This window comes from Lepus europaeus, chromosome 18 (genome assembly GCF_033115175.1).
Source record: "Lepus europaeus isolate LE1 chromosome 18, mLepTim1.pri, whole genome shotgun sequence".
NCBI lineage: Eukaryota > Metazoa > Chordata > Mammalia > Lagomorpha > Leporidae > Lepus > Lepus europaeus.
The window spans coordinates 43,492,805-43,519,654 of NC_084844.1; the positions used below are offsets into that span (position 1 = coordinate 43,492,805).

Consider the following 26,850-nt stretch of genomic DNA (forward strand, 5'->3'; position numbering starts at 1 on the left):
GCAGCACAAAGACCCATGGTGTCACTTGCTGGGTGACTGCTTCACCTCTCTGAGCCTTAGGCTCCTGCAGTAAAATGCGACTGACAATCCCTTGCCTCATGAGATGCTGAGGATTACATGAGCTAGAACAGACAGAATGGCGCCTGGGGTAGCTTCCAATTCAACTCCATGGAGGGCTATTGATCTGTGATCTGTTTGATCAGGCACCTCTCTGGCTGGGTGCTCACTTACCTGTTGTGTATTTCAGGCAGTGAAACGGGGGGGTGGGGGGGGGTGGGAAGAGATATGGTCAGCAATCTGGGAGATTTCCTCTTTTTAAAATTTTAGTATTCTGGCCGGCGCCGTGACTAACTAGGCTAATCCTCCACCTGCGGCGCCGGCACCCCGGGTTCTAGTCTCGGTTGGGGCACCGGATTCTGTCCCGGTTGCTCCTCTTCCAGGCCAGCTCTCTGCTGTGGCCCGGGAGGGCAGTGGAGGATGGCCCACGTGCTTGGGCCCTGCACCTGTTGTGAGACCAGGAGGAAGCACCTGGCTCCCGATTTTGGATCGGTGCAGCGTGTCGCCATAGTGGCCATTTGAGGGGTGAACCAACAGAAGGAAGACCTTTCTCTCTGTCTCTCTCTCTCACTGTCTAACTCTGCCTGTCGGAAAAAAAAATTTTTAGTATGTCTGTTTACTGTTTTGAAAGAGAGAGACAGACAGGCAGGCAGGCAGATCTTCCATCTGCTAGCTCAGTCTCCAATGCCTGCAACAGCCAGGGGTGAAGCCGGGAGCCCAGAACCCAATCTGGGTCTCCCATAAGTGTGACAAATACCCAACTTCTTGAGTCGTCACCTGCTGCCTCCCAAGACATGCATTAGCAGGCTGCTGGAGTGGGAAGCGGAGCCAGACTCGAATCCAGGCACTCGTATAAGGACTGTAGGTGTCCAGGGCAGCGTCTTAACCTCTGCATCAAACACCTACCCTAAAATTATCTCTTTTTTAAAAAAGATTTATTTACTTATTTATTTGAAAGGCAAGTTACAGAGTCAGAGGCAGAGAGAGAGGTCTTTCATCCACTGGTTCACTCCCCAAATGGCTGCAACAGCTGGGGCTGGGCCAATCTGAAGCCAGGAGCCTCTTCTGGGTCTCCCATGTGGATGACCATCTTCTGCTTTCCCAGGCCATAGCAGAGAGCTGGATCAGAAGTGGAGCAGCTGGGACTCGAACCGGCGCCCATATGGGATGTAGGTAGCTGCTTTACTCACTATGCCACAGTGCTGTCCCCTAAAATTATCTTTTTTATCATGAAAGAACAAGGTTTTATGTCTGGGTTCTTCTCGTACATGGACTGGTCTCCCCATCTGGTCTTCATACCACAGGAAACTGAGTGAATGGTAACCCATTGGACCAACTTGACCCCTGAGTATTCCACTAACCCACCCATCCTGGGCAGGATACTCCTTGTCCCCACTCTCAGTCTCACCATCTGTATGGAGTGGTCCCATGCAGCACAATTTTGACTGCCATAAATCTGATTCCCCTGCCCAGAGAACATCCACTGACATCAGCAGACCTTCTGAAATCCTCTCACCACCTGGTGGAACTGATTCTGAGTTTTCAGTGACTTTGTCCCGTGCTGGAATCAGAGGGGAGTGTGACTTTGGCCCATCTCTTCTCTCTGGCCCTCAGTCATCTCAGCTGTGAAATGGAACGCTGACCCTGCCACATAGGTATGCCGTGAGGCTGGAAACCGGTGTAAAAGGGCTTTCAGAGCTGCACGGAACCGTTATGCGATTGCTTTAACCACGAGCAGAAGGGGCACACTCAGCGGTGTTGCTGCCACATTGCGGAGCGGGTTTTCCCTGCGCAGGCAGAGACCCTGGGCAGGAGGGCGGGCCGGGCGTGGGCGTGGCTGGAGACGGCTTGAGGGTGGGGCTGCGCAGGCGGCGAGGGAGGAGCCCCGTCCCGGGGTCGTGGGTGCTCAGGGGCGTGGCTGTTGCAGAGCATCTCAAAGCCCTCTGGACCGCGCTTTGTTCTGACTCTGAGCTCCCCAACCCCCGACCCGATCCATCCCTTGGCTTCCCGCTCACTCCTTCCGCCCACTCCCCGCATCTGGACTCACATCCTCTTCCCCAGCCGCTGCGCCCCGGATCCTGCCCTCCCCCTCCCCCGAACTTCCCGTAGGCGCCCTTGCCTGGTACCCTTCTCTCCATTCCTCCCCCTTGCATCCTCTTCCCCCTCCCTCTCTCGGGTCCCCTCCTTCCCAAGGCCGGGGATGTCCCCCGCGGCCCCGCGCCCATGGTCCTGACGCTGCTCCTCTCCGCCTACAAGCTGTGCCGTTTCTTCGCCATGTCAGGCCCGCGGCCGGGAGCCGAGCGGCTGGCGGTGCCAGGGCCGGAGGGGGGCGGCGGCGCGGGCCTGTGGTGGACGGCGGGCGGCCGCGGGCCCCGCGAGGTGTCGCCCGGAGTGGGCACCGAAGTACAGGGCGCCCTGGAGCGCGCGCTGCCAGAGCTGCAGCAGGCGCTGTCTGCGCTGAAGCAGGCGGGTGGCGCGCGGGCTGTGGGCGCCGGCCTGGCCGAGGTCTTCCAGCTAGTGGAGGAGGCCTGGCTGCTGCCGGCCGTGGGCCGCGAGGTGGCCCAGGGTCTGTGCGATGCTATCCGCCTGGACGGCGGCCTCGACCTGCTGCTGCGGCTGCTGCAAGTGCCAGAGCTGGAGACGCGCGTGCAGGCCGCGCGCCTGCTGGAGCAGATCCTGGTGGCTGAGAACCGGTGAGGGCACAGGGCTGGGGGGAGAGCGCCGCGTGGTGTGGGCGTCCCGAGTGCCTGGGGCTGTGCCTTTGCCTCACTACACCATACCAGCACCGTGCCTCTAACAGAGACTGGTGCATCCGTTTTACAAACGAGGAAAGTTTAGAGACTTCCCAGCGTCACCCAATGAACTAATGGTGCAGCCAGCACTCGCTCCCAGGGCCAAGGGGTGAGGAGTGGAGTAGTAGGGCAGAAATCTGTGCCCATAGCTCTCTGTCCCTGGGTCTGGGTGCCCTCCTGTGTGACCTTCCCTCCCCTGCATTCCATCCGCCTGTGCAGGAAAGGACACCATGCTCAGAAAAAGGTAGGAGAGACCCCTGCGTTCCCTTGTGCCCTGGCTGAAATGAGTGCTGGTTTAGGGTTACTAACCCTTCCTGCTGCTCCAGGGCACCTCTTGCTCCATCGTCCTTTCTTGTTCAGACAGGAGCTCCTTCTGCCACTGCTGCCGGAGAACAGAACATTCTGTTTGTTCGTTTGTTTGCTTGCTTTGTAAGATTGATTGATTGATTGATTTGAAAGGCAGAGTTACAGAGAGACAGAGGCAGAAAGAGAGAGAGGTCTTCCATCCACTGGTTCACTCACCAGATGGCCACAATGGCCAGAGCTGGGCCGACCAGAAGCCAGGAGCCAGGAGCTTATTCCAGGTCTCCCACGTGGGTGTGGGAGCCCAAGGACTTGGGCCATCGTCTATTGCTTTCCCAGGCCATAGCAGAGAGCTGGATTGGAAGTGGAGTTGCCAGGACTCGAACCAGCGTCCATATGGAGTACTGCACTGCAGGTGGTGGCTTTCCCCGATACGCCACAGCGCTGGCCCCAGGAACAGACATTTTTCTGCTGGGATGAATAAGGAAACTTAGAGGCAGGCAGGGGCCAGACACAGCCTGTGTTCTCTCCTCCTTCCTTATGTAGCTCTGAGCCAAAGTCAGTGGTACCAAAATGAGCTGGGTTGCCCCCCTTTTCCCCTGCCTTTGGGGTCTCCCCTGGAGTATAAAGACTGTCAAAGTCTCACTTTCCATCCCCTCTGATAACAGAGCAGACCAGGCTGTCACATCCCTGTAGCAGGCTGATTACTTAGGCTCTTCAGGCTTGGAAAAGTTTGCAAGGATGTTCAGCTCATGCAGCTCTCATAGGTGTAAGGGGATGAGTTGGGGCATTTCCCTTACCATTTTCAAAAAAGGAAGAATTACTGTGATTGATGGAAATTATACACTGACAAAAGTGCATGGATGAAGTAGTTCAGATGGGGAGACTGAGATAGGGTTCTGTTTATTCAGCAGGTCACTAATCTCCTGTCTAACATCATGTGCCCTGATGAGGATGAGCCCTGAATTTGGGAGGGTGTTCACTGGGTGTGGTGAGGCTCAGATAGTGAGCGTGCCCTGTTGGCTTCATATTTGGTTGGGATGGGCAGCTTTAATTTGAACCCTTGGAGAGGAGGTATAGTCAGCATCCTAGAAGAAGACTGCAAGATGCAGATGGCATTGATATTTTTCAAGGTTGGAGACACCAATCTTCACTTGGCTCAGAGTTACTGAGAGTCACTAACCAGTATCCACAGCTCCAAGAAAGGCACATAGTGATGGCTATTTCACTTCAGGACCAAGGACAGAGCTCAGCACACCTGTTTGCTGTGAAAACCCTTTCCAAGAAAGGCAGTCTCTGTACCCCTCTGGACTATCAGGTGTCAGGGCTGGAAGACAGAGAAGGGCCAATATACGGAAGATTTAAATTTATGAAACTGTCTCCTCCATCAGCCGCCCCCCGCTGCCTCCTCTTATAGGTCTTTCAATGCACCCACCCCCTTTTTGCCATTTTCCTTCTTGCAGCTCCCTTCTCCCCCAAGAGGCTGCTGCAGCCACTGCCCAGGAGCCCAGTTCACAGTTCTCTCACCTGGTAGTTCAACTACCAGAATAAGCCAACAGGGTAGGGCTCTCTGGATGTGAATCCACAACACCCAGGGAGCCCCCATCTGACCAGTAGCCCTCTAAGTTCACATCCCAAATCCATCGGAAGACAACAAGGAATGTGTCCTGAGATGTTAAATGGTTTTCCCAAGAATATGCAATGAATAGAGGAAAAAATATTTTTAAAACCAGAAAATAATTACATATAAATTCAAACGTGCAAAGGTACACCAAAGGTGTGCAACTAAAAATTCTTCCCCTCTCTGAAGGCAAACCACTAGAACAAGTTTCTTGTATCTCCTTCCAGAGTATCCATATGGAAGCTCTGCATTTATATGTTTGTTAGATATGAAGGTTCTTCAAAAATTTCACATGTGTATTATGAAAAATTATGCATAAATTTCAAAAAGGTTTTGCACCAAAATAACTTCATTTTTTAATTCCACTCATCTACAAATTTTTTAAATACTTTCATATATATGCTTATAATTCTCCCACCTTTAGAGCTGGGATTTGATCCCAGACCTGTATGGCTCCAAAGTCTGTGCCCATTTCATCAGGCCCACACTCTATCAGCCCACAGAAGAATTGAGGGCTGAGTGAAAAGTTCTCATACCCAATGTACTGTCCAACTCCCTAAAGGTGCCAAGTGCATTAGCGACAGGTGAGGGCTTGGGGTCAAGAGTAAACTCCCAGTTCCAAATTGATGTCCTGGACAAGCACTTCCCTTCACTGGACCTTAGGCAAGTCCCCAAGGAGGAGGGTGTTGGGGTTAGATGATTCCTTACACACATCCCATCTCTGACATTCTAGAACTCTGCCTTGAAGTACAAAGTGAGGATGATAGATCTTGAATTCTGGAGATAGACTGGGTACAGATCTGGGTACAGATCCCAGCTGTGCCTCTTAGAAGCTGTGAGACTTTGTGCATGTCTTGTGACCTCTCTGAGCTTTGGTTTTCACCCTAGTAGAAGGAACAGCTGCAGTTCTGGCTGCCCAGGGATGTTCCTCTGGGGATGGTCTGCAGACAAGCAGAGAGGCTGGCTCAGCAAAGCTGCCTTGGCTTTATGGCATGTCTGGACTCCTCTGGGCACTGTAGTGGGCACACAGTCACAGGTGCTGTGGTCATTCTGGTGGCCACCAGGCCAGGGCCCCATGGATGCCTGGGCCTCCAAGTCTTTGGAGGTGACATCACATGGAGAGCACATCATTTGTGGAGGTCTGTAAGACGAAGCCATCACCTCTGCCAGGAGGGTGGCTACTCTTTGGTCTGCTCTTCTGGGCCTCAGGCTCACCCTTTGGACCTGTCCCCTCTTTAGCAACCACAGTGAGTTTCTTAAAACCCACACATGACCAGGTCACTCCCCATTCTGGAACTTCTCAGTGGTTTCCCATTTACCATCAAGATAAAGTAGAAGTGGCTTGAGATGGCTCAAGAGCCTCCCAGGACTGACTTCTCTCCCCACGCTCTCTCTCTGCCTCAGCCACAGGGAGGTGTGGACAGCTCCCTGAGCGCACCAGCTCTCTGACATCTCCGCCGCTTTGCAGGAAATGCCTGGAATGTAGCCTCCCTGTCTCCTCTTGACTAATACAACCATCATCCTTCTGTCTGAACCCCATAAGCACCAACTCAGTATATTTCATAGGGATTTTCCGTGACCTGGTAACATCTTTACTGTTTTGTGTGCATGGATTTTTAGTTGATGCAAATGGTGTCATATGGCATTCTGTTTCTTTTTCCCACCCAATGTCCCATTTTGAAGATCCTTCCCATTGCTCTTTTCTTCTTCTCAGTTATTTGCAACTGCTCCCAAATCCTCCACAGTGCCCAAGCTACCTGTTATTCCAGGCTTGATACCCCATGCCCCCAACTTCCTCTCACCACAAGTAATACTGGAGTGAACATCCTTGTCCATATGCCCTTGTTGATCTGTGTGACAGTCTCTTTGGGCAGAGATTGTCTGCTTTCCAGATTCACCGCCCCAGCCTGCACCTCCACCCACAGTGCTCCAGGGCGCTTGTCACCCCTCACCCCACTAACCGTCTGTTAAAATCCAGCTTCTGACTGTGCTTGTCTAATAGGTGTAGAATGATAACGCTTGCTTTAGTTTTTTATTTCTCTGGTTACTGATGAACTGGAGCATCTCTTTTTCTGCTTGTTCACACACTGAATTTCCTCTTTGGTAAACTTCCCGTTTGCATCCTTGCCTATTTTCTATTGAATGTCTTGTTGATTTGAATATGTACTTACACATTTCCTGTGTGAATCCCTTGCTGATCTTCTATTTTTCCCGACTGGCCTTAGACATTGCCGTGTCTCTGGCCACCTTCTCTTCCTCAAACACACCAGCTCACCAGCCCTGGGGCTTTTGTCCTGGGCCCTCTGTCTCCCTATTATGCTGTTCTCTCAGACATCTGCAGGCTGGGATTTCTCAACATTTAGCTCTCAGATGTCAGTGCCTCAGACACGTCCCTGCACCAGTCATATTCCATTACATCATCCGTTTTGCTGGCAACATGGCCATATGACTCCTGTCTTGTTCATTCACTGTTTACTTGCTTTGTATAGCTTCTGCTCTTGCATTAGCTGAAGATAAGCTCCAGTCAACCTTAGTCATTGTTTAGTCTCAGCCCCTAGCACAGTGCCTGGCCCAGAGTAAACCCTCAACACGCAACTGTTGAATGCATGAGTAAATACGACCCAGTTGTGGAGTAAGGAGTGAGGGAAAATTTGAAGGCAAGGCTAAAGTGGTGTACTTCAAGTGACACCTCAGAAATGACAAGTTCACACCTGTGGAGTTTTTGCTGTGTGCCATGCACTGTGCTAAGCTCTCTGTAGGGATTATCTCAGTAGTCTTGATAATAATCTTATGAGTTTAATATTCTTTTTTTTTTTTTGACAGGCAGAGTGGACAGTGAGAGAGAGAGACAGAGAGAAAGGTCTTCCTTTTGCCGTTGGTTCACCCTCCAATGGCCACCACAGCCAGCGCGCTGCGGCCCGGCGCACCGCGCTGATCCGATGGCAGGAGCCAGGTGTTTCTCCTGGTCTCCCATGGGGTGCAGGGCCCAAGCACTTGGGCCATCCTCCACTGCACTCCCTGGCCACAGCAGAGAGCTGGCCTGGAAGAGGGGCAACCGGGACAGAATCCGGAGCCCCGACTGGGACTAGAACCCGGTGTGCCGGCGCCGCAAGGCGGAGGATTAGCCTGTTGAGCCACGGCACCGGCCGAGTTTAATATTCTTAATCTCCCAGTTATGGGGTGAGGAAACTGAGGAAGAGAAATAAAAGAAGGTACCCAAGGTGCCACAGTTAGAAAATGGCAAAGAAAATTCCTTTCTCTCTGTCTCTCTCTCTCACTATCCACTCTGCCTTTCAAAAAAAGAAAAAAGAAAATGGCAAAGAAGAAACCAGGACCCAGGTCTGCTCTAGAGCTGGGGTCCTCTTTCTTTCCTTCTTTCTTTCAACTTTTAAAAATTTGAGAGACACAGAGGCAAACTATAAGAGAGTTCCTATCTGCTCTTTAAATGCCCACAATGGAGCCAAAACTCCAGGTCTCCTACGCAGATGGCAGGAACCCAATTACTTGAACATCACTGCTGCCTCGCTGGGTCTGCATTAGTAAGAAGCTGCAGTCAGGGCCCAGAGCAGGGCACCAAACCCAGCACTGGAATGTGGGATGCGGGTGTCTTAACCGCTAGGCCGGATGTCTGCGCCCAGAGCCGAGACTGTCAGTCACTACACATACTGCTTGTCAATGGTTAGGAAGTAGGGAAGAAAATGGGTGTGGCCAGAGTGATCCTCCCAGAGCAGGAGGTTGGAAGGATCGTGCTCCCTCGTGTCTCATACAACCCTAATGAGGCCTTAAGTGACTAGGCCTCCCGACCCCAGGCAAGCCACGCCTCCCATTCTCTTCCACTTGGCTCCTGCAGGGATCGCGTGGCTCGCATCGGGATGGGCGTGATCTTGAACCTGGCGAAGGAGCGCGAGCCCGTGGAGCTGGCCAGGAGTGTGGCGGGCATCCTGGAGCACATGTTCAAGCACTCGGAGGAGACGTGCCAGCAGCTGGTGGCGGCTGGCGGCCTGGACGCCGTGCTCTTCTGGTGCCGCCGCACCGACACGGCGCTGCTGCGCCACTGCGCGCTGGCGCTGGCCAACTGCGCGCTGCACGGGGGCCAGGCGGTGCAGCGGCGCATGGTGGAGAAGCGCGCGGCCGAGTGGCTCTTCCCGCTCGCCTTCTCCAAGGAGGACGAGCTGCTGCGGCTGCACGCCTGCCTGGCCGTGGCGGTGCTGGCAACCAACAAGGAGGTGGAGCGCGAAGTGGAGCGCTCGGGCACGCTGGCGCTGGTGGAGCCGCTTGTGGCCTCGCTGGACCCCGGCCGCTTCGCCCGCTGCCTGGTGGACGCCAGCGACACAAGTCAGGGCCGCGGGCCCGACGACTTGCAGCGCCTCGTGCCTCTGCTCGACTCCTCGCGCTTGGAGGCGCAGTGCCTCGGGGCTTTCTACCTCTGTGCGGAGGCTGCCATCAAGAGCCTGCAGGGCAAGACCAAGGTGGGTGCAGGTGTGGCGATAGAGAGCATCTGGGAAGGCTTCCCAGAGGAAGGGACTTTGAAGTGGGACTCGAAGTACACCCTGGAATCCGGTGAAGCAAGACCAGGGCTGAGAGGCCAGTCGCTTTGGCCTTGAATGCAAGGCCTGGACTTGGTCCTTGGGGGCAAGAGGAAGACACAGAGGTTTTCAAGCAATGGACACGTGTGTTTTACCCAGGTCACCCTGGCCGCTGTGTGGAAAGGGGGTGGTCAAAGGTGGGATTGGAGACCTGGGACCCCTAGGAGGCTGTGGTTAGGGGGAGATGCAGAGGCGATGGTGGAGGCAGTAGTGGCAGAGAGAGCAGACAGATTCAAGAGGTGTTGAAGAGATGGAACTGGGGGAAGGAGAGAGAGGAGCTGAGGGTGACTCCTGGCAGGGGCAACCCAGGGGAAAAGGTGGACTGGGTGATACAGGCCAGAGTGGGTCCAGAAAGTGAGTTCAGAGGGACATACTGAGTTCTGGTGCCCAGGGGTTGACTGGCGAGGGAGCAGCAAGTGGAGACCTCACCTGTTTGGGTCTGGAGTCTGGGAAGGTGGTGGCTGGAGACTGGCAGTCAGGCACCCCCACCTGAGTCCCCAACACCTAAGCCACAGCCTCTGCGTGCTGCTTTAACTTGCTGCATGGCCTTGGGCACCTGGCATTCCCTCTCTGTGCCTTATTTTTATCCTTTTGACACCTGAAGGAGTTGGACCACAGCAGCAATTCTTATCCTGGATGTAGGATTAATTGCAGTTTCATTACTAGAAGTTAGTGGGTTTTGTTTTTAAAATCTTACAGATTCAACATTATCCCTATAATGTTTGCATTTCTTTGGGGGGATGGGGGCCAGTGACAGCTGGCACACAGGGCATGGTCCCATGGTCCAACTTGTCTGCAGCTGGCTCTCATCTGGGAGTCCTCAATGGGGTATGTCTCACAGAGGACTGTCACCATCATGTATGTCCCTGTAGATCAAGAAGAGACCACTATGTGAAGGGTCTCTGAGACCTCTCGTTCCTAGTGACCTCTGCACCCCAGAGTTGGGCCGTGGGAGCAAATCAGTATGCTTTGGGAGAAGGGAAATAGGGAGGGAGGACCCCAAGGATTGAATCTGGGCAGCAGCCACGATCACCAGGCCCGTCTCCCCGTCCCAATCAAGGCCAAGTAAGTGCAGTTCAGCAGACACATTGAGGCCCCCACCCCCATCCATCGTGCCAGGTACAGGACTCCAGTAGGGGTCCTTCGAGCAGCCCGGAAAAAGTAAGGGCCAAGACCCAAAGGTGTGAGAGCCTTGGGAGGTGTGTGCCCGGGTGGTTTTCAGGAACACAGGGCGAGCCAGAAGTGGGTGGAGGCTGCACTGCACAGGGCCTGGTGGCCATACTGACAGCTCGGACTATCCCAGGGCGATTGGAGCTATGAAAGGGACACATGAGGGGAACCTGGTTAGAAGTCTAAAGAGCTTCTGTCTAAAGAAGTCTAAAGAGGAATCCCCAGCACTAGGTGACAGCGGATGAAGGCAGGACTGGGGCAGCTGGTGAGACTGTCAGCGGTGGGAGGAGCAGGTGGACCTAAGCCACCTTCTCCCCATCCCCTCCCTAGGTGTTCAGCGACATCGGCGCCATCCAGAGCCTGAAGCGCCTCGTTTCCTACTCCACCAACGGCACCACGTCAGCTCTGGCCAAGCGTGCACTACGCCTGCTGGGTGAGGAGGTGCCGCGGCCCATCCTGCCCTGCGTGGCCAGCTGGAAGGAGGCCGAGGTCCAGACGTGGCTGCAGCAAATTGGCTTCTCCCAGTACTGCCAGAGCTTCCGGGTAGGGCCATGGCCTCTGCGGGTGTCCCCTAGGGCGCAGACCACAGTGCCCCCTCTCAACCCAAAAGCGCATGGCGCCAGGGTGGGCTCCTGGGGCTGGGGAGCGAGTACCCTCTTGGGCCCCTCGGCACCCATCTGGGTCCCTTCTGCCTCCTGCACCGCCGCCGGCAGTTCCCTCACCTTGCATCTTGGGCTCGTGGTCCCATGGCTGAGGCTGAGGAGGGGGCCCTTTCTTACACGTGACCCTTCCGCCCCCCAGGAGCAGCAGGTGGACGGTGATCTGCTGCTGCGGCTCACCGAGGAAGAACTCCAGAATGACCTGGGCATGAAATCGGGCATCACTCGCAAGAGGTACGCAGCCTCGTGCCAGCCAGGGCCAACTGCCCCACCCCCACCCCCAGTCATGCATTAGGACCTAAGTGTCTTCTCCTCCCTGGGGTGCAGGTTCTTCCGGGAGCTCACGGAGCTCAAGACCTTCGCCAACTACGCCACATGTGACCGCAGCAACCTGGCCGACTGGCTGGGCAGCCTGGACCCGCGCTTCCGCCAGTACACCTACGGCCTGGTCAGCTGTGGCCTGGACCGCTCGCTGCTGCACCGCGTGTCCGAGCAGCAGCTGCTGGAGGACTGCGGCATCCACCTGGGCGTGCACCGCACACGCATTCTCACTGCCGCCAGAGGTCAGGCTGCGCACCCCAGGGATCCCCGGGACCTCTCTAAAGCCCCAGCCCCGGAGGGGTGGAGATGGATGGGGCACATTTCCTGGGTACTTCCAGAGGTTCATGGAAAAAATGGAGTTAGTTTATTTAGATGAAAAATCACTTTCAAATCAATGCATCGGTTTTTCATACCACTTATTTTCCACTAACATTTGGAAGACTGGATTCTGACCTTGTGAAGATGAGTATATTGAGCTCTGCCCTCAGGAAGCTCCCAGTCTGTGGCAGGTAGGGGGCGGGAGGTGGCCCCAGCAGGAAGCTTGCCCAGGACTCCAGGGGGCCCAGTAGGAGCACTGCCTACCCTGTGCACCCAGGTCTAGACTGCGGAGAGGAGGGGATGCCTGCCCAGGCCTTGAAGATATGGGAGAGTGGCAGGAGGTAGCGCATGCAACTGTGGAGGCAGCAGGGGTGCACACCTGGAGTATGGGTGGGAACCCAGGGCCTATCCAGAATGAGTCTGGAAAGGCTTCAGCAGCCTCCGACTTTACTGACGTGATGTCCTTTACTAGCTTAGAATTTAGCTAATATTTATTGTTGTCAACATATACCAGGTATTGTATTGTTTAAGACAACATCTTATTCATCTTACTTCCATCCTATGCAGTGTTAATTTTCTTTATATTTGTATTTATTGATTTATTTTGAAAGGCAGAGAGACAGTGACAGACACAGACAGACAGGAAGAGACCTCCCATCCACTGGTTCCATCCCCAGATGCCCCCAACAGCTGGGGCTGGACCAGGCTGAAAGCAGGAGCCAGAAACTCAATCCAGGTCTCCCACGTGGGCGGCAGGGGCCCAACTACTTGAGCCACCCTGCTGCCAGGGTGTGCATTGGCAGGAAGCTGGAATCAGGAGTGAAACTGAGACTTGAATCCAGGAACTCTGATATGGGATTGGCCAGCTCAAGCAAAATCTTAACTGCTTTGCAAAATAGCTGTCCCTTAATTTTTTTTTTTTTTTTTGACAGGCAGAGTGGATAGTGAGAGAGAGAGACAGAGAGAAAGGTCTTCCTTTTGCCGTTGGTTCACCCTCCAATGGCCGCCGCGGCCGGCGCATCTCGCTGATCCGAAGCCAGGAGCCAGGTGCTTCTCCTGGTCTCCCATGCGGGTGCAGGGCCCCAGCACTTGGGCCATCCTCCACTGCCTTCCCGGGCCATAGCAGAGAGCTGGCCTGGAAGAGGGGCAACCAGGATAGAATCCAGCACCCCAACCGGGTCTAGAACCCGGTGTGCCGGCGCCACAAGGCAGAGGATTAGCCTGTTAAGCCACGGCGCCGGCCTGTCCCTTAATTTTTGAAAAGTTCATTTTAGAAGGGCCAGGGCTGTGGTACAGTGGGTTAAACCACAGCCTGCAGTGCCAGCTTTCCATGTGGGTGCCAGTTCGAGTCCTGGCTGCTCCTCTTCCAATCCAGCTTCCTGCTAATGCACCTAGGAAAGCAGTAGAAGATGGCCCAAGTGCTTGGGCCCCTGCACCCACATGGGAGACCCAGAGGAAGCTCCTGGTTCCTGGCTTTGGCCTACCCAGCCCTGGTCATTGCAGCCATCTGGGGAGTGAACCAGCAGATGTAAACTCTCTCTCTTCTCTTTCTCTTTCTCTCTCTCTCTCTCTCTCTCTCTCTCTCTCTCTCTCTCTCTTGCTCTCGCTCTCGCTCTGTAACTTTGCCTTTCAAATAAATACTCTTAAAAAAAAAACTTTAGAAACATTTTTTTTTTTTTTGACAGGCAGAGTGGATAGTGAGAGAGAGAGAGACAGAGAGAAAGGTCTTCCTTTTTGCCCTTGGTTCACCCTCCAATGGCCGCTGCGGCTGGCGCATTGTGCTGATCCGAAGCCAGGAGCCAGGTGCTTCTCCTGGTCTCCCATGCAGGTTTAGGGCCCAAGCACTTGGGCCATCCTCCACTGCCTTCCCGGGCCATAGCAGAGAGCTGGCCTGGAAGAGGGGCAACCAGGATAGAATCCGGCGCCCCGACTGGGACTAGAACCCCGGTGTGCCGGTGCCGCAAGGCGGAGGATTAGCCTGTTAAGCCACGGCGCCGGCCAGAAACATTTTAAAGAATAAAAACAAGCACTTAAAAATGTCCAGTTTGAGGAGCTTTTGGAAATGGATACCCTGTATAAACTCCATTATGATCAAAGCTTAAAACATGTCCAAATTGGATGTTAATCTTTTTAAGACTTATTTATTTGAAAGGCAGAGTTACAGACACACACACACACACACACAGAAATCTCTCATCCACTGGCTCGCTCCCCAAGCAGCCTCACTAGCCAGTGCTGGACAGGCCGAAGCCGGGAGTTTGGGACTCCATCTGGGTCTCCCACATGGCTGGCAGGGGTCCAAGTTCTGCTTTCCTAGGTACATTAGCAGTGAGCTGGATCAGAAGCAGAGCAGTCAGGACTCCAACCAGCACTCCGATATGGGATGCTGGCATCGCAGGCACCAGCTGAACCCACTGCGCCAGAACCCTGGTCCCTTGGGTGTTAATTTTAAAGATAGTGAAACTAAGGTTTAAAGAATTTAAATACATTTCCCAAGGTTTTAAAAGCCATTAGATGACAGAACTGGGATTTGAGCCCCAGCCTTTCTGCTTTATAAACAGACAAATATTGTCTATGGATGTTAAGTGTGAATGTTATAAGGAAATCATTCTTTTCATTTTATCCATTCACTCAGCAAACACATGCACAGGGACTGGGCTGTGGTCTTGTTCCTTTGTTTCAACCACAGCAAGTCAGTTTTTACCACTTTTCCATTGCAGCTCCTGAAAACACTCATTTTCATAAAACAGGAGGGTCATAGGACACAAATAACACATACAAAACCGCTCCTGTAGGGAGCAGTAAGCCACGAGGCGGGCAGTGCCATCACTGGATTTGGATTTCAGAAAGACGCCCGGGCAGCTGCAGCACGTGGATTAGATTGGGCAGTGGCACCCGGAGAGTGGCCGGGGGCTGGGACACAGGGAGGACCCCCAGGGCTGGAGAGCTGAGAAGGGGGAGCCCACAGAGGGTGCTGTGTGGCTCAGAGCCAGCTCTACAAGGGCAGTGCCCGGCACACAGTAAGTGCTTACTACATGCAGACAGTCCCCGACTTCTAACGGTTTGACTGTCAGTTTTTTGACTTCACAATGGTGTGAAAACACACCCGTGTTAACCATTCTCTTCTTCACTTTTGGTGCTGTTTTCACTAAGTTACATGAGACATTTACTCAACACTTCTATTAAATAGGCTTTGCACAACTGTAGGCTGACGTAAGCGTCCGAGCATGGTTAAGATAGGTAAGGCTAAGCTACACCGTTGAGTAGGTGAGGTGTGTAACTCACACTTTCAGCTTACGATGCTTCCCAGCGACGATGGGTCCCCCAGGACGTGACCCCAGCCTAAGTCAAGGAGCATCTTTTTTGCTGAATAAATGAATGAGAGGCACCAGCACCGCAGCTCACTAGGCTAATCCTCCACTTGCGGCGCCGGCAGTCTGGGTTCTAGTCCTGGTTGGGGTGCCGGATTCTATCCCGGTTGCTCCTCTTCCAGGCCAGCTCTCTGCTATGGCCCGGGAGGGCAGTGGAGGAAGGCCCAGGTCCTTGGGCCCTGCACCCACATGGGAGACCCGGAGGAAGCACCTGGCTCCTGCCTTCGGATCGGTGCAGCGCGCCGGCAGTAGTGGCCATTTGGGGAGTGAACCAAAGGAAGGAAGACCTTTCTGTCTCTCTCTCTCACTAACTCTGCCTGTCAAAATAAATAAATAACTGAGAGGCAGGGGTTGCAGCTGACACTGGGTTTCTGGTGGAAGCTGGGAGGAAGGGGTCAGGGGAGCACTGGGGAGCTGATGAGTCTGGCACGCCTCTGGGTGGCTGGCTGTGCCAACTGGAGTTCCCGAGGTGCAGGAGGGTGCCCACCATGCCCCTGAAACACAATGCCTGCCTTCTGGGACGGCCTCGCTTGCTGTGGGCCCCATCCCTCTGCCTCAGTGACCCTTTATGGAGCAAGAGGTCTGGATGGACAGGAGACAGGGGACTAAGACCCCAGGGGCTCATGGACCTCGTGGTGGGTGATGGGAAGGGGCTCCCCTCACCATGCTGCTTCTCACCTGCCTTAGAAATGCTGCACTCCCCGCTGCCCTGTACCGGCTGCAAGCCCAGCGGGGACACGCCCGATGTCTTCATCAGCTACCGCAGGAGCTCAGGTTCCCAGCTGGCCAGGTAAAGGGGGGCGGGCAGGCAGCCCGGGGCTGTGGGCGAGGCCACGGCAGTGACGCAGGACCTCTTGGCAGCCTCCTGAAGGTGCACCTGCAGTTGCACGGCTTCAGCGTCTTCATCGACGTGGAGAAGCTGGAAGCAGGCAAGTTCGAGGACAAACTCATCCAGAGCGTCATGGGAGCCCGCAACTTCGTGCTGGTGCTGTCAGCCGGGGCCCTGGACAAGTGCATGCAGGACCATGACTGCAAGGACTGGGTGCACAAGGTGGGTACCAGCCTGGGCCTCTGCAGCCCCAGCACTGGCCCGTGGCCCAGGGACGGGGTCCTCCTCCTGTTCCTTCCTGTCTGCGTACCCCAGCAACACTTAGCCCCCAAAGTACTTCTCTGGCCCCCTGAAACTCCGGTGTCATAGCTCTGACTTTAGTATGATTTTAGACAGCAACTTGAGCTCTCATTTGAGTCTCAGTTCCTGTGTCTATAAAATGGAGATAACTCACCTGCCCTGTTCACCTGGTAAGATTGTTGCTAGGGCCAGAGAGGGATGAAAAATAACCCCTGTGAGGTACAGGAGAGCTCTGTGAAGGGCAGAATGGAGCCATTGTTAAGAGCACAGAACTAGGCACGAGAGGGAGAGTGGCCTTGGGTAAGAGTTGTGTATGCTGTGCATAAGTGTCGCGCGGGAGGTGTAGGTGGGCCGAGGCGTGAGCGGATGCCCGGATGTGTGTATGCACGGCATGCATCTTACATACAAGAGGAGTGAGTACACCCACCCCTACCCCACCATGCCCTCACCCCTCCACACACCTTGATCTTATTTGATGGGGTCGTGACCCCAGCCTCACCAGGTCCCTTCTGTTAAGCCCTGTCTTTGGGGTCTATGCAGCAAGGCCCTTGGGCAGTGGCAACACCGGGGTCCCAGAGTCCCAGAGCTGGTCCAACAGGGCCTTGCCCTCAGAAGTGTGAACTGATCAGATAGACGGGGCTGCACTTATCCCGGGCCGCTGATTACTGAGGCAATTCTGATCTGAAAACGCAAAACTGTGAGTTTGAATCCTGGCTCTGGCCTTGGGTATCTTGCTTAATCCCCAGGAAGCAGGGATTATATTAATGGTACCCTCTCAGGACAGTGTAACAAGGATTAGAGGAGCTACACTTTGTGAAATGTTTTTGCTAAACGTTGGTGCAGTAATGGTGGTGATTGTTATTAGCATAATTATTATGACTGCAGGAGTCCCCTGCTAGCCACAGCTCTGCTTTCCACAGTTTCAGTTACCTGTGGTCATTTAAGGTTCAAAAACATTAAATGGAAAATTCTGGAAATAAACAATTCATAAGTTTTAAATAACCTTTATCACAGTATGTTGTTATAATTGTTCCATTCTGTCACTAGCTGTTGTTACCTTATTTTACCTCACTTGTAAAGTGAGCTTCACATTAAGTGGGTGTTTTAGGAAAAAGCACAATACATATAGAATTCAGTATGATCTGCAGTTTCAGACATCCACTGGGGATTTTAAGATTTATTTGTTTGAGAGGCAGAGTAAGAGTGAGAGTGAGAGAGACAGAGAGCAAGATCTTCCATCCCCTGGTTCACTCCCCAAAGGGCTGCAACAGGTGAGGCTGGACCAGGCCAAAGTTAGGAGCCAGGAGCTTCTTCCAGATCTCTCATGTGGGTGGCAGGGGTCCAAGCACTTAGGCCATCCTCTGCTGCTTTCACAGGTCATTAGCAGGGAGCTGGATTAGAAGTGGATCAGCCAGGACTCGAACTTGTGTTGTGTTACGTAAGGCTGGCATCACAGGTGGTAGGTAGCTTAACCACTGTGCCACAATGCCAGGGACCTACTGAATCTTTCCAGAATAGATGGACGGCTGGATCCTATCACAGCCTCAGGATACTAATTATTCATCAGCAGGATTTGGGGTTGGAGTAGAGATGCAGCAGTCATCTGAGGTGGGCCCTTGTCCTCAAGCAGCTGAGGAGACAAAACTTTGCCCCCCATGGTGGATTATGGCCCACTTGGGCCATCTTTGGCTACTTTCTGAGCACATTAGTAGGAAACCAGATCAGAAACAGAGCAGCTATGACTCAAACCAGTGCTCCAATATGGGATGCTGGGGTTGCAGGTGGCGGCTTAACCCATGGCCCCAGTAATTTTTTTTAATGTATGTTTTTATTTTAATTGACACATTGTGACATTTCAATACTTGTAAACAGTACATAAACATCAGATCATGGCAACTGCCATATCTGTGATTTCAGATTTTTCTCGTTTTTGTGTTGGGAACAAAATCCTGTCTACCGGCTGCTTTGAAAGGTACAATTCATTGTTGTTGTCACCCAGCTCAGTGCCCAGCTGAGAGGTCTCGACTGAGCCATTATCCCTTCCTTGGCCAGCCTCTGGATCTGTGCAGCGGGCAGTCTGTATTGGCGTTGTTCTGTGTTATTCTAGATGAAACAAATGTCTAAATGTTCCCAAGTAAATTGCTTCAGGGTCAGAATTCATCCACCCGCTCAGCACAGAGCCAAAAGGGTTTGGACTTGAACTCCGAAGCCTTGAGCTGGAGGTTCAGCTGCGTCACTGCCAGGCAGGTGTGTGACGTGGGAGGAAGTCTCTTCCTCTCTAGGCCTCCTCTTCATCAGTAAAGGCTCCTGACAAAGCCAGGCAGGGTTAAAGTCAGGCAGGAAGGCTCCGCTCCACGAGGGGGCTTGGCACCCACTGCTGTCCCAGCAGACGGCAGGGAGAGAGGACGTAGATGGGGTGGTGGCAGAGCCCTCGCCTTGGACCCGTCCCAAAGGCCCCATCATCCCTCTTGGTCGATTTCAGTGCTTGATTGCCTCGAGAGTTAATCCTCCTTTCCCAGAAGCCACATTTAGTGGGTGATCAATATGGAAAACCACAAGTGAGCCGCACTCCAAAAACTCCAGTCCCTGCAGCCCCCTTAGGAAGGAAAAGCTAAAAACATCAATAAGCACTTACCAGGCACCATTAACCATTCACGGCAGCCTCCGAACCACCTCACTGTACAGAGGAGCAGCAAACAACACCCATTCTTAGTGAGCAGACACTGAAGGGGTTTCAGAGATGTTCACGGAAAAGATGTGTTCACTGCATTTCCCATGAGCCATCGGGAGCCCCACAGAGAAGCCGGTACTGGCCTAGTCATTTGCCCTGGGGTGTCAGTTACCCCACACAGCATTCCTACAAGATGGGCATTGTCATTAACCCTGGAGTTCTTTTTTTTTTTTTTTTTTAATTTATTTATTTGAAAGGCAGAGTTAGAGAGAATGTCTATTCGCTAGTTCACTCCCGAAATAGCTGCAGCGGCCAGGGCTGGGCCAGGCCAAAGCCAGGAACCAGGAGGTTATTTTAGTTCTCCCATGTGGGTGCAGGGGCCCAAGCCCTTGAGCCATCTTCCACTGCTTTCCCAGGCCATTAGCAGGGAGCTGGACTGGGAAGTGGAGCAGCTGAGACTCGAACCAGCACCCATATGGGATGCCCGCATTGCAGGCCACAGCCTAACCTGTTCCGCCACTATGCCGGCCCCAATCCTGTTTTGTGTATCAGGAAACCGATTTTCAGAGCCACTGCTGTTGCCTCAGGTCAGAGTCTATGTCAGCGACAGCATTTCAGGATGCAGCCCCTACCTGCTGCTCCAAGCTGCTACCCTCACTCACCAAGATGCTTGGATACATCAGGTGAGAAGCAGACTCGGTCCTTGCCCTTGTGCCTGGCAGTATTAAGAAAATTACCCATGAGTTAATTTAAATCTTTAACTTCATCATGTTCTGCAGAGCCCATAAGAGCCTGGAGTGGGGAAACCTAGGAGGGGGAGGGGACAATTTCTCCAGCAAAAAGCAAGGCTCAGATCAGAAAAATGAATGGGTTTACATGAAGGGGCAAAGGAATGATTTCTAGGCAGAGGAGAGAGCATGTGCAAAGGCCCAGGGCAGACAGGAGGATGGCAGAGGCAGGCTGGCTGGGAGGGCAGCGCAGGGGTGGAGTTTGAGAAGCGAGCTGTGGCCCACCACACAGGGGCTTGGAGCCCACATTCAGGAGTTTGGACTTTGTTCCAAGAGCCGTACAGTGTCTTGAGTTTTGAGTAGGAGGTGACATGATCAGACTTGTGTTTTGCAAAGGTAAGTTAGGTGGAGGGCAAGTGGGAGGGAGCAAGAGTCAGTGAGGAGAGGCCTGGGAGGCGGTGAAGGTAATAGGGGTGAGGCGACGTAAAGTGAGGAGTGCAGTTGGCAAGGCTCCCGGGGAGCAGTCGGGAGGCAGGGATGCGGTGTTTTTCCCACACCAGCAACTAATGCTCCCCAACACTGCCTGGGTGTCCTACAATCCCACTCAATTCTGAAGTGCAGGACTCTTGGCTTCAGCCCGGCTCCGCCCCAGCTGTTGCAGCCATTTGGTGGCACACTCTCCGCCTTTCAAATAATTCTTTTAAAAAAAGAACTGCCGCCGGTACCACAGCTCAATAGGCTAATCCTCCACCTGCAGCGCCGGCACACCGGGTTCTAGTCCCGGTTTCTGTCCCTGTTGCTCCTCTTCCAGGCCAGCTCTCTGGTGTAGCCCGGGAGTGCAGTGGAGGATGGCCCAGGTCCTTGGGCCCTGCACCCACATGGGAGACCAGGAGAAGCACCTGGTTCCTGGCTTTGGATTGGTGTGGTGCGCCGGCCGCAGCAGCCATTATGGGGGTGAACCAACGGAAAAGGAAGACCTTTCTCTCTCTCTCTCTATCCACTCTGCCTGTCAAAAAAAAAAAAAAGAACTGTCATCCTAAATCGAGTGACAGACCTACTCTCCAAAACCAAGTTTACTCAGAAATAAATACTCGGGATCCGTGTGCTGTTTTTGACCAGAGGCACATCCAAAGCACCTGGGGTGAGAGGAAGCTTACACAACAAACAGGGCAAAGTCCACACAAGCTGTTTTAGCATAAAGACCATTGGTTATGGGCACTAGTTGTAGGAGCTGGCGCTAGCTCATTGGTGGAAAGTCACTTTGAACGTCCTTGGGCAAGTGGCTTCTCTGGAATTGCTCCGGCTTGCGCAGTCCCTGGGATGGGTACTGCCTTTGGCACACGTGCCTGTGCGCACCACCTTCCTAACCATATTCTTGGGGTTTGATATAAGTGATTCCATTTTGCTACTGCTTCTGTTTCATACAACTCGGGAAAGCACTTGACTACGAGTGGCATGACATAGAGCCACACGGAAGAGAAGCGAAGGCCACGTGCAAAGGAGGGATGTGGAGCTGCCACGCTTCATCCCAAGGCGCCACCTTTCTGGCACCCGAATGTGTGCACCAGCCTGGAAGCTCTCAGACTCCATCGTCCAGGGTTTTTTACACCAGCTTCATGACCACCCGCCATTGCTGCTCCAACTTGACCTCCAGCCCCTCTCCAGAGGCCATGGAGCGGGGCTCAAAGCCCCAACCCTGCGATGAGGCTTTGGTCATCAGAAAGCCCACCACCCCCAGCCACCCAGCCACCCCAGCTAGGAGTCACTCTTTGGACACTCATCACTCAGGAGATTCCAGGGACTTGGGGAGCTCTGTGCCAGGAATCTGGAACAAAGGCCCAATAGTTATGTTTTATTAAGCTAGAATAAATGGTGGAGAAGTCAGCGTGGACTTCAGGACCCGTGGGCGTCCCAGCAGCTGCCTGGCCCCGGTGTCCCTGGGTAGGGACAAGGGTCTCCTTCTTCCTTCCTCTCTCGCTCCAGGAGATTGTGACTGCTCTGAGCTGCGGGAAGAACATCGTACCGGTCATCGATGGCTTCGAGTGGCCTGAGCCCCAGGCCCTGCCGGAGGACATGCAGGCTGTGCTCACCTTCAACGGCATCAAGTGAGCCCCAGGCGGGTCGCGAGCGAGGGGGCGGGGACAAGTCATCCTGAAGGGCAGCAAACCAGAAAGGCGCTTGGCCAGCAACTGCCCCTGCCCAGGCCTCTGACCCAGATGGCCTCTGTGCTCACAGGTGGTCCCACGAGTACCAGGAGGCCACCATCGAGAAGATCATCCGCTTCCTGCAGGGCCGCTCCTCCAGAGACTCATCCGCAGGCTCCGACACCAGTCTCGACGGTGCTGCACCGATGGGCCCGGCCTAACCCGGCCCCAGGTCCCCAGCCCCACCGTGACTGGCACTGCCATTGTCCCCACCACAAACAGGCCACCTGGGCTCAGACAGCCTGAGCTCTGCTCAGAAAATGGCTCTCCCTGTCCCTGTCCACATGGCCCAGCTCAACCCCACCTGCCTCAATGTTGGGGGGAGGGAGCCAGGCACTGGGGTGGGGCCTCCCACCTCCCCCAGGCCTGGCCATGAGGTCCTCTGTCTTGGCATGGGGATGGTCCCAGCCCAGTTCTGGAGACACAGGAGGTGGGGTAGGGGCTACCGCAGTCTCCCTCCTCCTGCCCTGACAGCAGGCAGCTTGAGTAGAGGGAAGGGCTTATAGGGACCCCAGAGTCCCCCTGTTAGACTGGGTCCAGGTTCTTGCTTCCTATGTGTGTGACACAGGAAAGCAGGACTTACTGAAAGGCAAAGGGACACAGACATGAGGGCAGCCAACCCCAGGAGGGAGAACTGCCCCCCCTCGGGCCGGGATCGTCCTTTTTATAGGTGGGGTGGTGCTGGAGCACGGCCTGATTGAGTGCTCCAAGCAGGCAGGGCTGGGGCAGGGCTGCAGCACACGTGGCGCCTGCTGCATGATGGAGCTGAGGCTCGGCCGCATGAGGAGTGGGTAGGCTGAGCCTTCAGCCATGTTGAGTCAGTACCGAGAGACTGGGCTGGGAATGTAGGCAGTCCTTGGCTCCTGCGGCTCACTAGCTACCTGCCTATCCGTGTCAAAGGCACACATCTCGCAAGGTCCTGGGCAAGGAGACCGAGATGGGAGGCCAGCAGTGGTTCTCCACCCAGACTGTGCCTGGCCCCTGGGCTCACTGCTTCCTGCCAGCCTGTGGCCTTACATCCTAACCACTCGGGGCCCCTACTCAGCCTGGCGAGGTCCCAGACCTCCTCCCAGTCTTCCACTGGGTCAGCTTCCTCTGCCACATGACTCAAGGTTGGTCCTCACTCTGGCTGATCTGTAGCTGCACCTGGCTTCGCTGCACTCGCTGGTGCCCAGGAGCCTCCTGCTTGGGCCTGTCTGGGCAGGAGGAAGCCATATCTCAAAGCCCACCTATCCCATGTTTTGGTGCTGTGCCTCTGGTTCCTGCCTGGCTTGGCCCAGCTGGCTTCCCCAGACCCTCATCCACCTAGGGCTGCCCACCACTTGCTCAGTGGGAAGGGGACCAGGCAGTCCCAGATGGCAATCCTTGTAGCCTGGCAGAACCTAGGGTTGTCACCTAGGGCCATTTCTCCACCGTGAACGTGCATTCAAACAGCCTGGGAATCATTAAAATTCACTCAGGAGACTCAGATGGGGCCTGAGGGTCTGCATTTCTCACAAATTCCCAGGTGGCAGCAAGCCTCTAAAACATGAACAGCCCCCACACCTGGCCATTTCCCAAACACCCCACTCGCTCGTCTCTATATTCTTCCCACCAACCCCATCTGCTATTAGACCCCCACTTCATGGGTAAGGAAATCGGGGCTCAGAAAGGTTGAGTGTTCTGTCGTTAGTAGGCAGCCCCAGGTTCCAGAACCAAGTCTCCTGGCACCCAGGCCACTGGCAGAGGATCTGCCCTCCTGAGAATCATCCCAGAGGCTGCGTCCCATGCAGAGCTGCTGCTTCCCCCCGCCCAGAAAGTCGAGTGATGGGGGCTGGTTTTAGACACACAGGGCTGGCCCAGGGGCCTCGGGAAGTGACCGAGCAGCAGTGGCCCCAGGTCTCCCCTCCACTGAGACAGAAGGACGAGAGAGCAGCCCCTGCAGTCACCCCGGGCTCCTGCCAGTGCTGGTGCACCGTGCAGCTGGCCGGAGCCTGCCCCGCCTCTTCCCTCCTGGGCCCGTGGGTTCACCTGAAGGCCAGTTCAGCGGCCCAGGTCATGCCTGGCTCTCGGGCCACAGCATCAAAGTCAAAGGTCTCACTCCAGGCTCGAGGCGCCTTCCTTCCACTCCCTGCCCGTCAGGTACAGCTGAGCCGGTCCCAGCCCTGACTCTGGCTGGGACTGCACTTGACCTCCTTCCTTGCGCAGCACGAGTGTCCTCGTGCCAGCCTGGGGCTCAGCCCTGGACGTTGCCCTCACTGGGCAGTCAATAATACAGCGAGTGAGCCAGGGGCAGCTGTCTTTTTGTCCCAGTCTCTTCCTCCTGAGGCCTTCTCCGGCAGGATTCAGGTTTCCTGGTTTCTCTGTAGGGTACACCCTCCACTGCTGTGCTGCCTCTGTCTCTGGCAATCAGCACTCAGCCCCCACACAGAGCAGCCCAAGTACTGGGCCTGCCGCAGCCAGGCCAATACCGTTCAGGATGACTGCCCCGCCACCCCCGCCCCTGCTGTGACAAACACTGCTCAGGTCACAGGCAGGGCATGCACCCGGCCCCCCACAGCTGACCCTGAGGCTCAGGGCTCCGCAGCAGCCTGTCCCCCAAAGCCCGCTGACACAGGTCTACAAGGCCAGGATTTTCTGCTTGGCTGGGCTATAGCTGCTGGCCCTGGGCTGGGGCTGAGTCAGCGAGGTCCCTTCCCCACCTCTCCGCAGGGGCCAAGAACTGCCCAGGGACACTCAAAGTCCAAAAGTCCAGCCACAGTTCGTTCATTCTCCCCCCAGGACATGTCTCGGAGCATCACTAATCGGGTTTCTTACCTTGTGCAGGTGTGGTCCCCACGGTCCCGCTGATCTGGCCCTTCCTACAGAGGCCTGCCCAAGGTCCCCCGGCCAGAGCACGAGGCCAGCTCACACCGCTCCCCTCTTCACAGAATCCCTGTGGTTGCTTAGGTCTCCCACTTAGGGTTGGGAGGGGGCAGGAGGCTGGAAATGGGCCTGGGCTACAGAGACCCGGCTGGCCCCGGCTGGCCCTGGGCTGCATGATTTCCAGGTGGGAAGCTGGCTGGTGGGGCAGGTGAGAGAGAGAGGGTAGAAGCGGCCGCGGGCTCATGTTCAATTAAGTACTGCCTTTCAGCTTCAGGTGGAGACCTTCCGAACTGCCTAGAAATGCGTGCTCCATCCTCCAGGAAGCTGGGCCCCTGCATCCTGTGGGAAATCGGGCCCAGCTCCCGGGTTCTGCTGAACGGAGCCACGAGGGATGGTCTCAGCACAGCTCTGCTGAAATGCCAGGAGTGGGAGGCGCTGCAGGTACTCCTGCCTGGGCTGGGGTGGCGGGAAGCCCGGCACAGGTGAGCTCAAGGAAAGGCTCTCACTGGCTCTTGGCAGCGGGCAGCGGGGCCTTCCCTCCTGCAGACGAGGCCCAGGCTGCCCATACCCCAGCAGCAATCCCAAGGGCAGCTCAAGGGCTCCTGCCCAGCCCAGCAGCTTCTGTTGTCTGACCTATGCCAGGCAGATCAGAAGCAAGAAAACAAGCCCACTGCCCTGGGGGATGGAATGTCTGAGCCAAATGATTTATTGTGACAAATGGCGCTGTTAAGCCAGGGCTGGGCAGGCACAGCCCAGGGTTGGTTCCCAACCAAGCGACAGCAGCACTCTCCTCCAAAGGGCACCAGATCCCTCCCACAGCCATCTTCTCCCTGGGGCTGCCACTGGCCAGGCTCCACACCCTTCACTAAGGAGTGACAGGTGGCTGCTGGGTACACGAGGGACCTGGGACTGAGGGCTGTGCGGTCTGCTAGGAGGAGAGATGGCAACCTCACGCTTCACCAGGTCCCTGAAGTGTCACCTCCAGCAGGAGCTCTCTGCTCCCCGGAGGGGTCACCTTATGCTGTCCCCTGTGGGAGTGGCCGGTCCGGATCCTAATCAGAGGCTGGCTTAGCCGTGAACAGGTGGCACTTGAGCACCTCGTCCAGGCACAGCACTGTCCTTTGAAGGGAGCGCCAGCGCTGCTGGGCTCCTGGAGGCAGACTTCCGCTGCTTCGGATTCACTCTGCCCGTCTTGCCCTCTTGTCTTCTGGTCCGGGTAGTTCGGGGCTCTGGGGAAACTGCTGGAATTCAAGGCGAGAACTAGCCTTTTCCAGTATCCTGTAAGAGACCAGAGGGGGGGTGAGATTTGACAAGGGGGCCCCTCAACTCCTGTCTGGAGAAGAGACAGGGGCCTTACTTGGGTGGGCTGGTTCAGGTGGCTCCCCCCACCCCCCAAGCTGTGAGGTGGAGGACAGTCCCAGACACAGGGGACTCTGAGAAGGAACTCTTAGGGCGACAGGGCAACAAGTCAGCAGGCCAGCCCAGCCCGGGGCCCAGCCACAACCAGCAGAGGGAGCTTTCCGGCTTCCCTTTCACCCGGTTCTACCACCGCAGGTCCCGCTGTAAAATGGGAACAGAGAGGGGTGACGCAGACAGGAGGAGGGAACACAGCCTTGCGGTCAGCCTGATCCGTCCTGCCCTCTGCCTCGGCCTTGGGGCCCAGCCCCCAACGCATTACGCAGCTATGTTCGAGGGGCGCATCAGCCTGGGATGAGATACCACCAGGGCACGGGTTCTGGGAGTGAAGCTGCCTCTTCAGGGGTGCAGGGGGGCCTCTGAGGATAAGGGGCTCCCCAGTGAGCCTGGGGTCAGGGCCCTGTCGTACCCAATCAGAGTGGCCGGGATGAGGAGGAGGCCAGCTCCCAGGAGGAAGGGGAAGCCCTTCATGAAGTTCAGCGTGGCGGGGTAGAGAGAGTTGAAGATGCCGGAGGCCGTGAGCATGGCCAGGTTGTTCACACAGGCCACAGCAGAGAAGAGAGCGCCTGTGAAGAAATGAACACCACACTCCAGGGTCTGAAAGGCCCAGCTGCCCACCCCGGTACCACGGCCTCGGGGCTGTGTGACCGGGGCAGTCAC

General features: G+C 55.2%; 2 protein-coding genes and 1 non-coding gene across 5 annotated transcripts in view; 2 read left to right on the forward strand and 1 right to left on the reverse strand.

Moving 5' to 3' along the window:
• Window positions 1–1,994: 1,994 nt before the first annotated feature.
• Window positions 1,995–26,605, forward strand: SARM1 (sterile alpha and TIR motif containing 1). Of its 2 annotated transcripts, XR_009864301.1 has the most exons (10): window positions 1,995–2,750; window positions 8,624–9,242; window positions 10,860–11,072; window positions 11,331–11,422; window positions 11,516–11,751; window positions 15,886–15,988; window positions 16,060–16,249; window positions 21,710–21,831; window positions 21,962–25,215; window positions 26,329–26,605. XR_009864301.1 is itself a non-coding variant. In XM_062175649.1 (9 exons), exons 1-9 carry the CDS (start codon window positions 2,281–2,283, stop codon window positions 22,089–22,091), a joined length of 2,175 nt encoding a protein of 724 aa, XP_062031633.1. In that variant the 5' UTR covers window positions 1,995–2,280; the 3' UTR covers window positions 22,092–25,367. The 2 variants fall into 2 exon arrangements, 1 of the variants encoding a protein (XP_062031633.1); XM_062175649.1 differs by lacking the exon at window positions 26,329–26,605 and having other exon boundaries at window positions 21,962–25,367.
• LOC133747417 (small Cajal body-specific RNA 2) lies at window positions 16,602–17,012 on the forward strand. The gene has a single exon (XR_009864366.1). It is a non-coding gene; the product is annotated as a small Cajal body-specific RNA 2 (non-coding RNA).
• The window catches only part of SLC46A1 (solute carrier family 46 member 1), a 50,361-nt gene continuing 48,975 nt past the window's right edge, over window positions 25,465–26,850 (reverse strand). For both annotated transcript variants that reach the window (XM_062175652.1, XM_062175651.1), the window contains 2 exons: window positions 26,600–26,756; window positions 25,465–26,052 (listed from right to left, as the gene is read on the reverse strand). In XM_062175652.1, the coding sequence (XP_062031636.1) occupies window positions 25,953–26,052; window positions 26,600–26,756 (257 nt within the window). In that variant the 3' untranslated portion in view covers window positions 25,465–25,952. The remainder of the gene's footprint in view (window positions 26,053–26,599; window positions 26,757–26,850) is intronic.

What these genes read in the sequence shown, in the direction of transcription:
- SARM1 (XM_062175649.1), top strand. Translation starts at nt 2,281, where the DNA reads ATGGTCCTGACGCTGCTCCTCTCCGCCTACAAGCTGTGCCGTTTCTTC. An exon ending in ATCCTGGTGGCTGAGAACCG is followed by an intron (nt 2,751 to 8,623) that starts GTGAGGGCACAG and finishes TGGCTCCTGCAG; the next exon opens with GGATCGCGTGGCTCGCATCG. An exon ending in TCGGGCATCACTCGCAAGAG is followed by an intron (nt 11,423 to 11,515) that starts GTACGCAGCCTC and finishes CCTGGGGTGCAG; the next exon opens with GTTCTTCCGGGAGCTCACGG.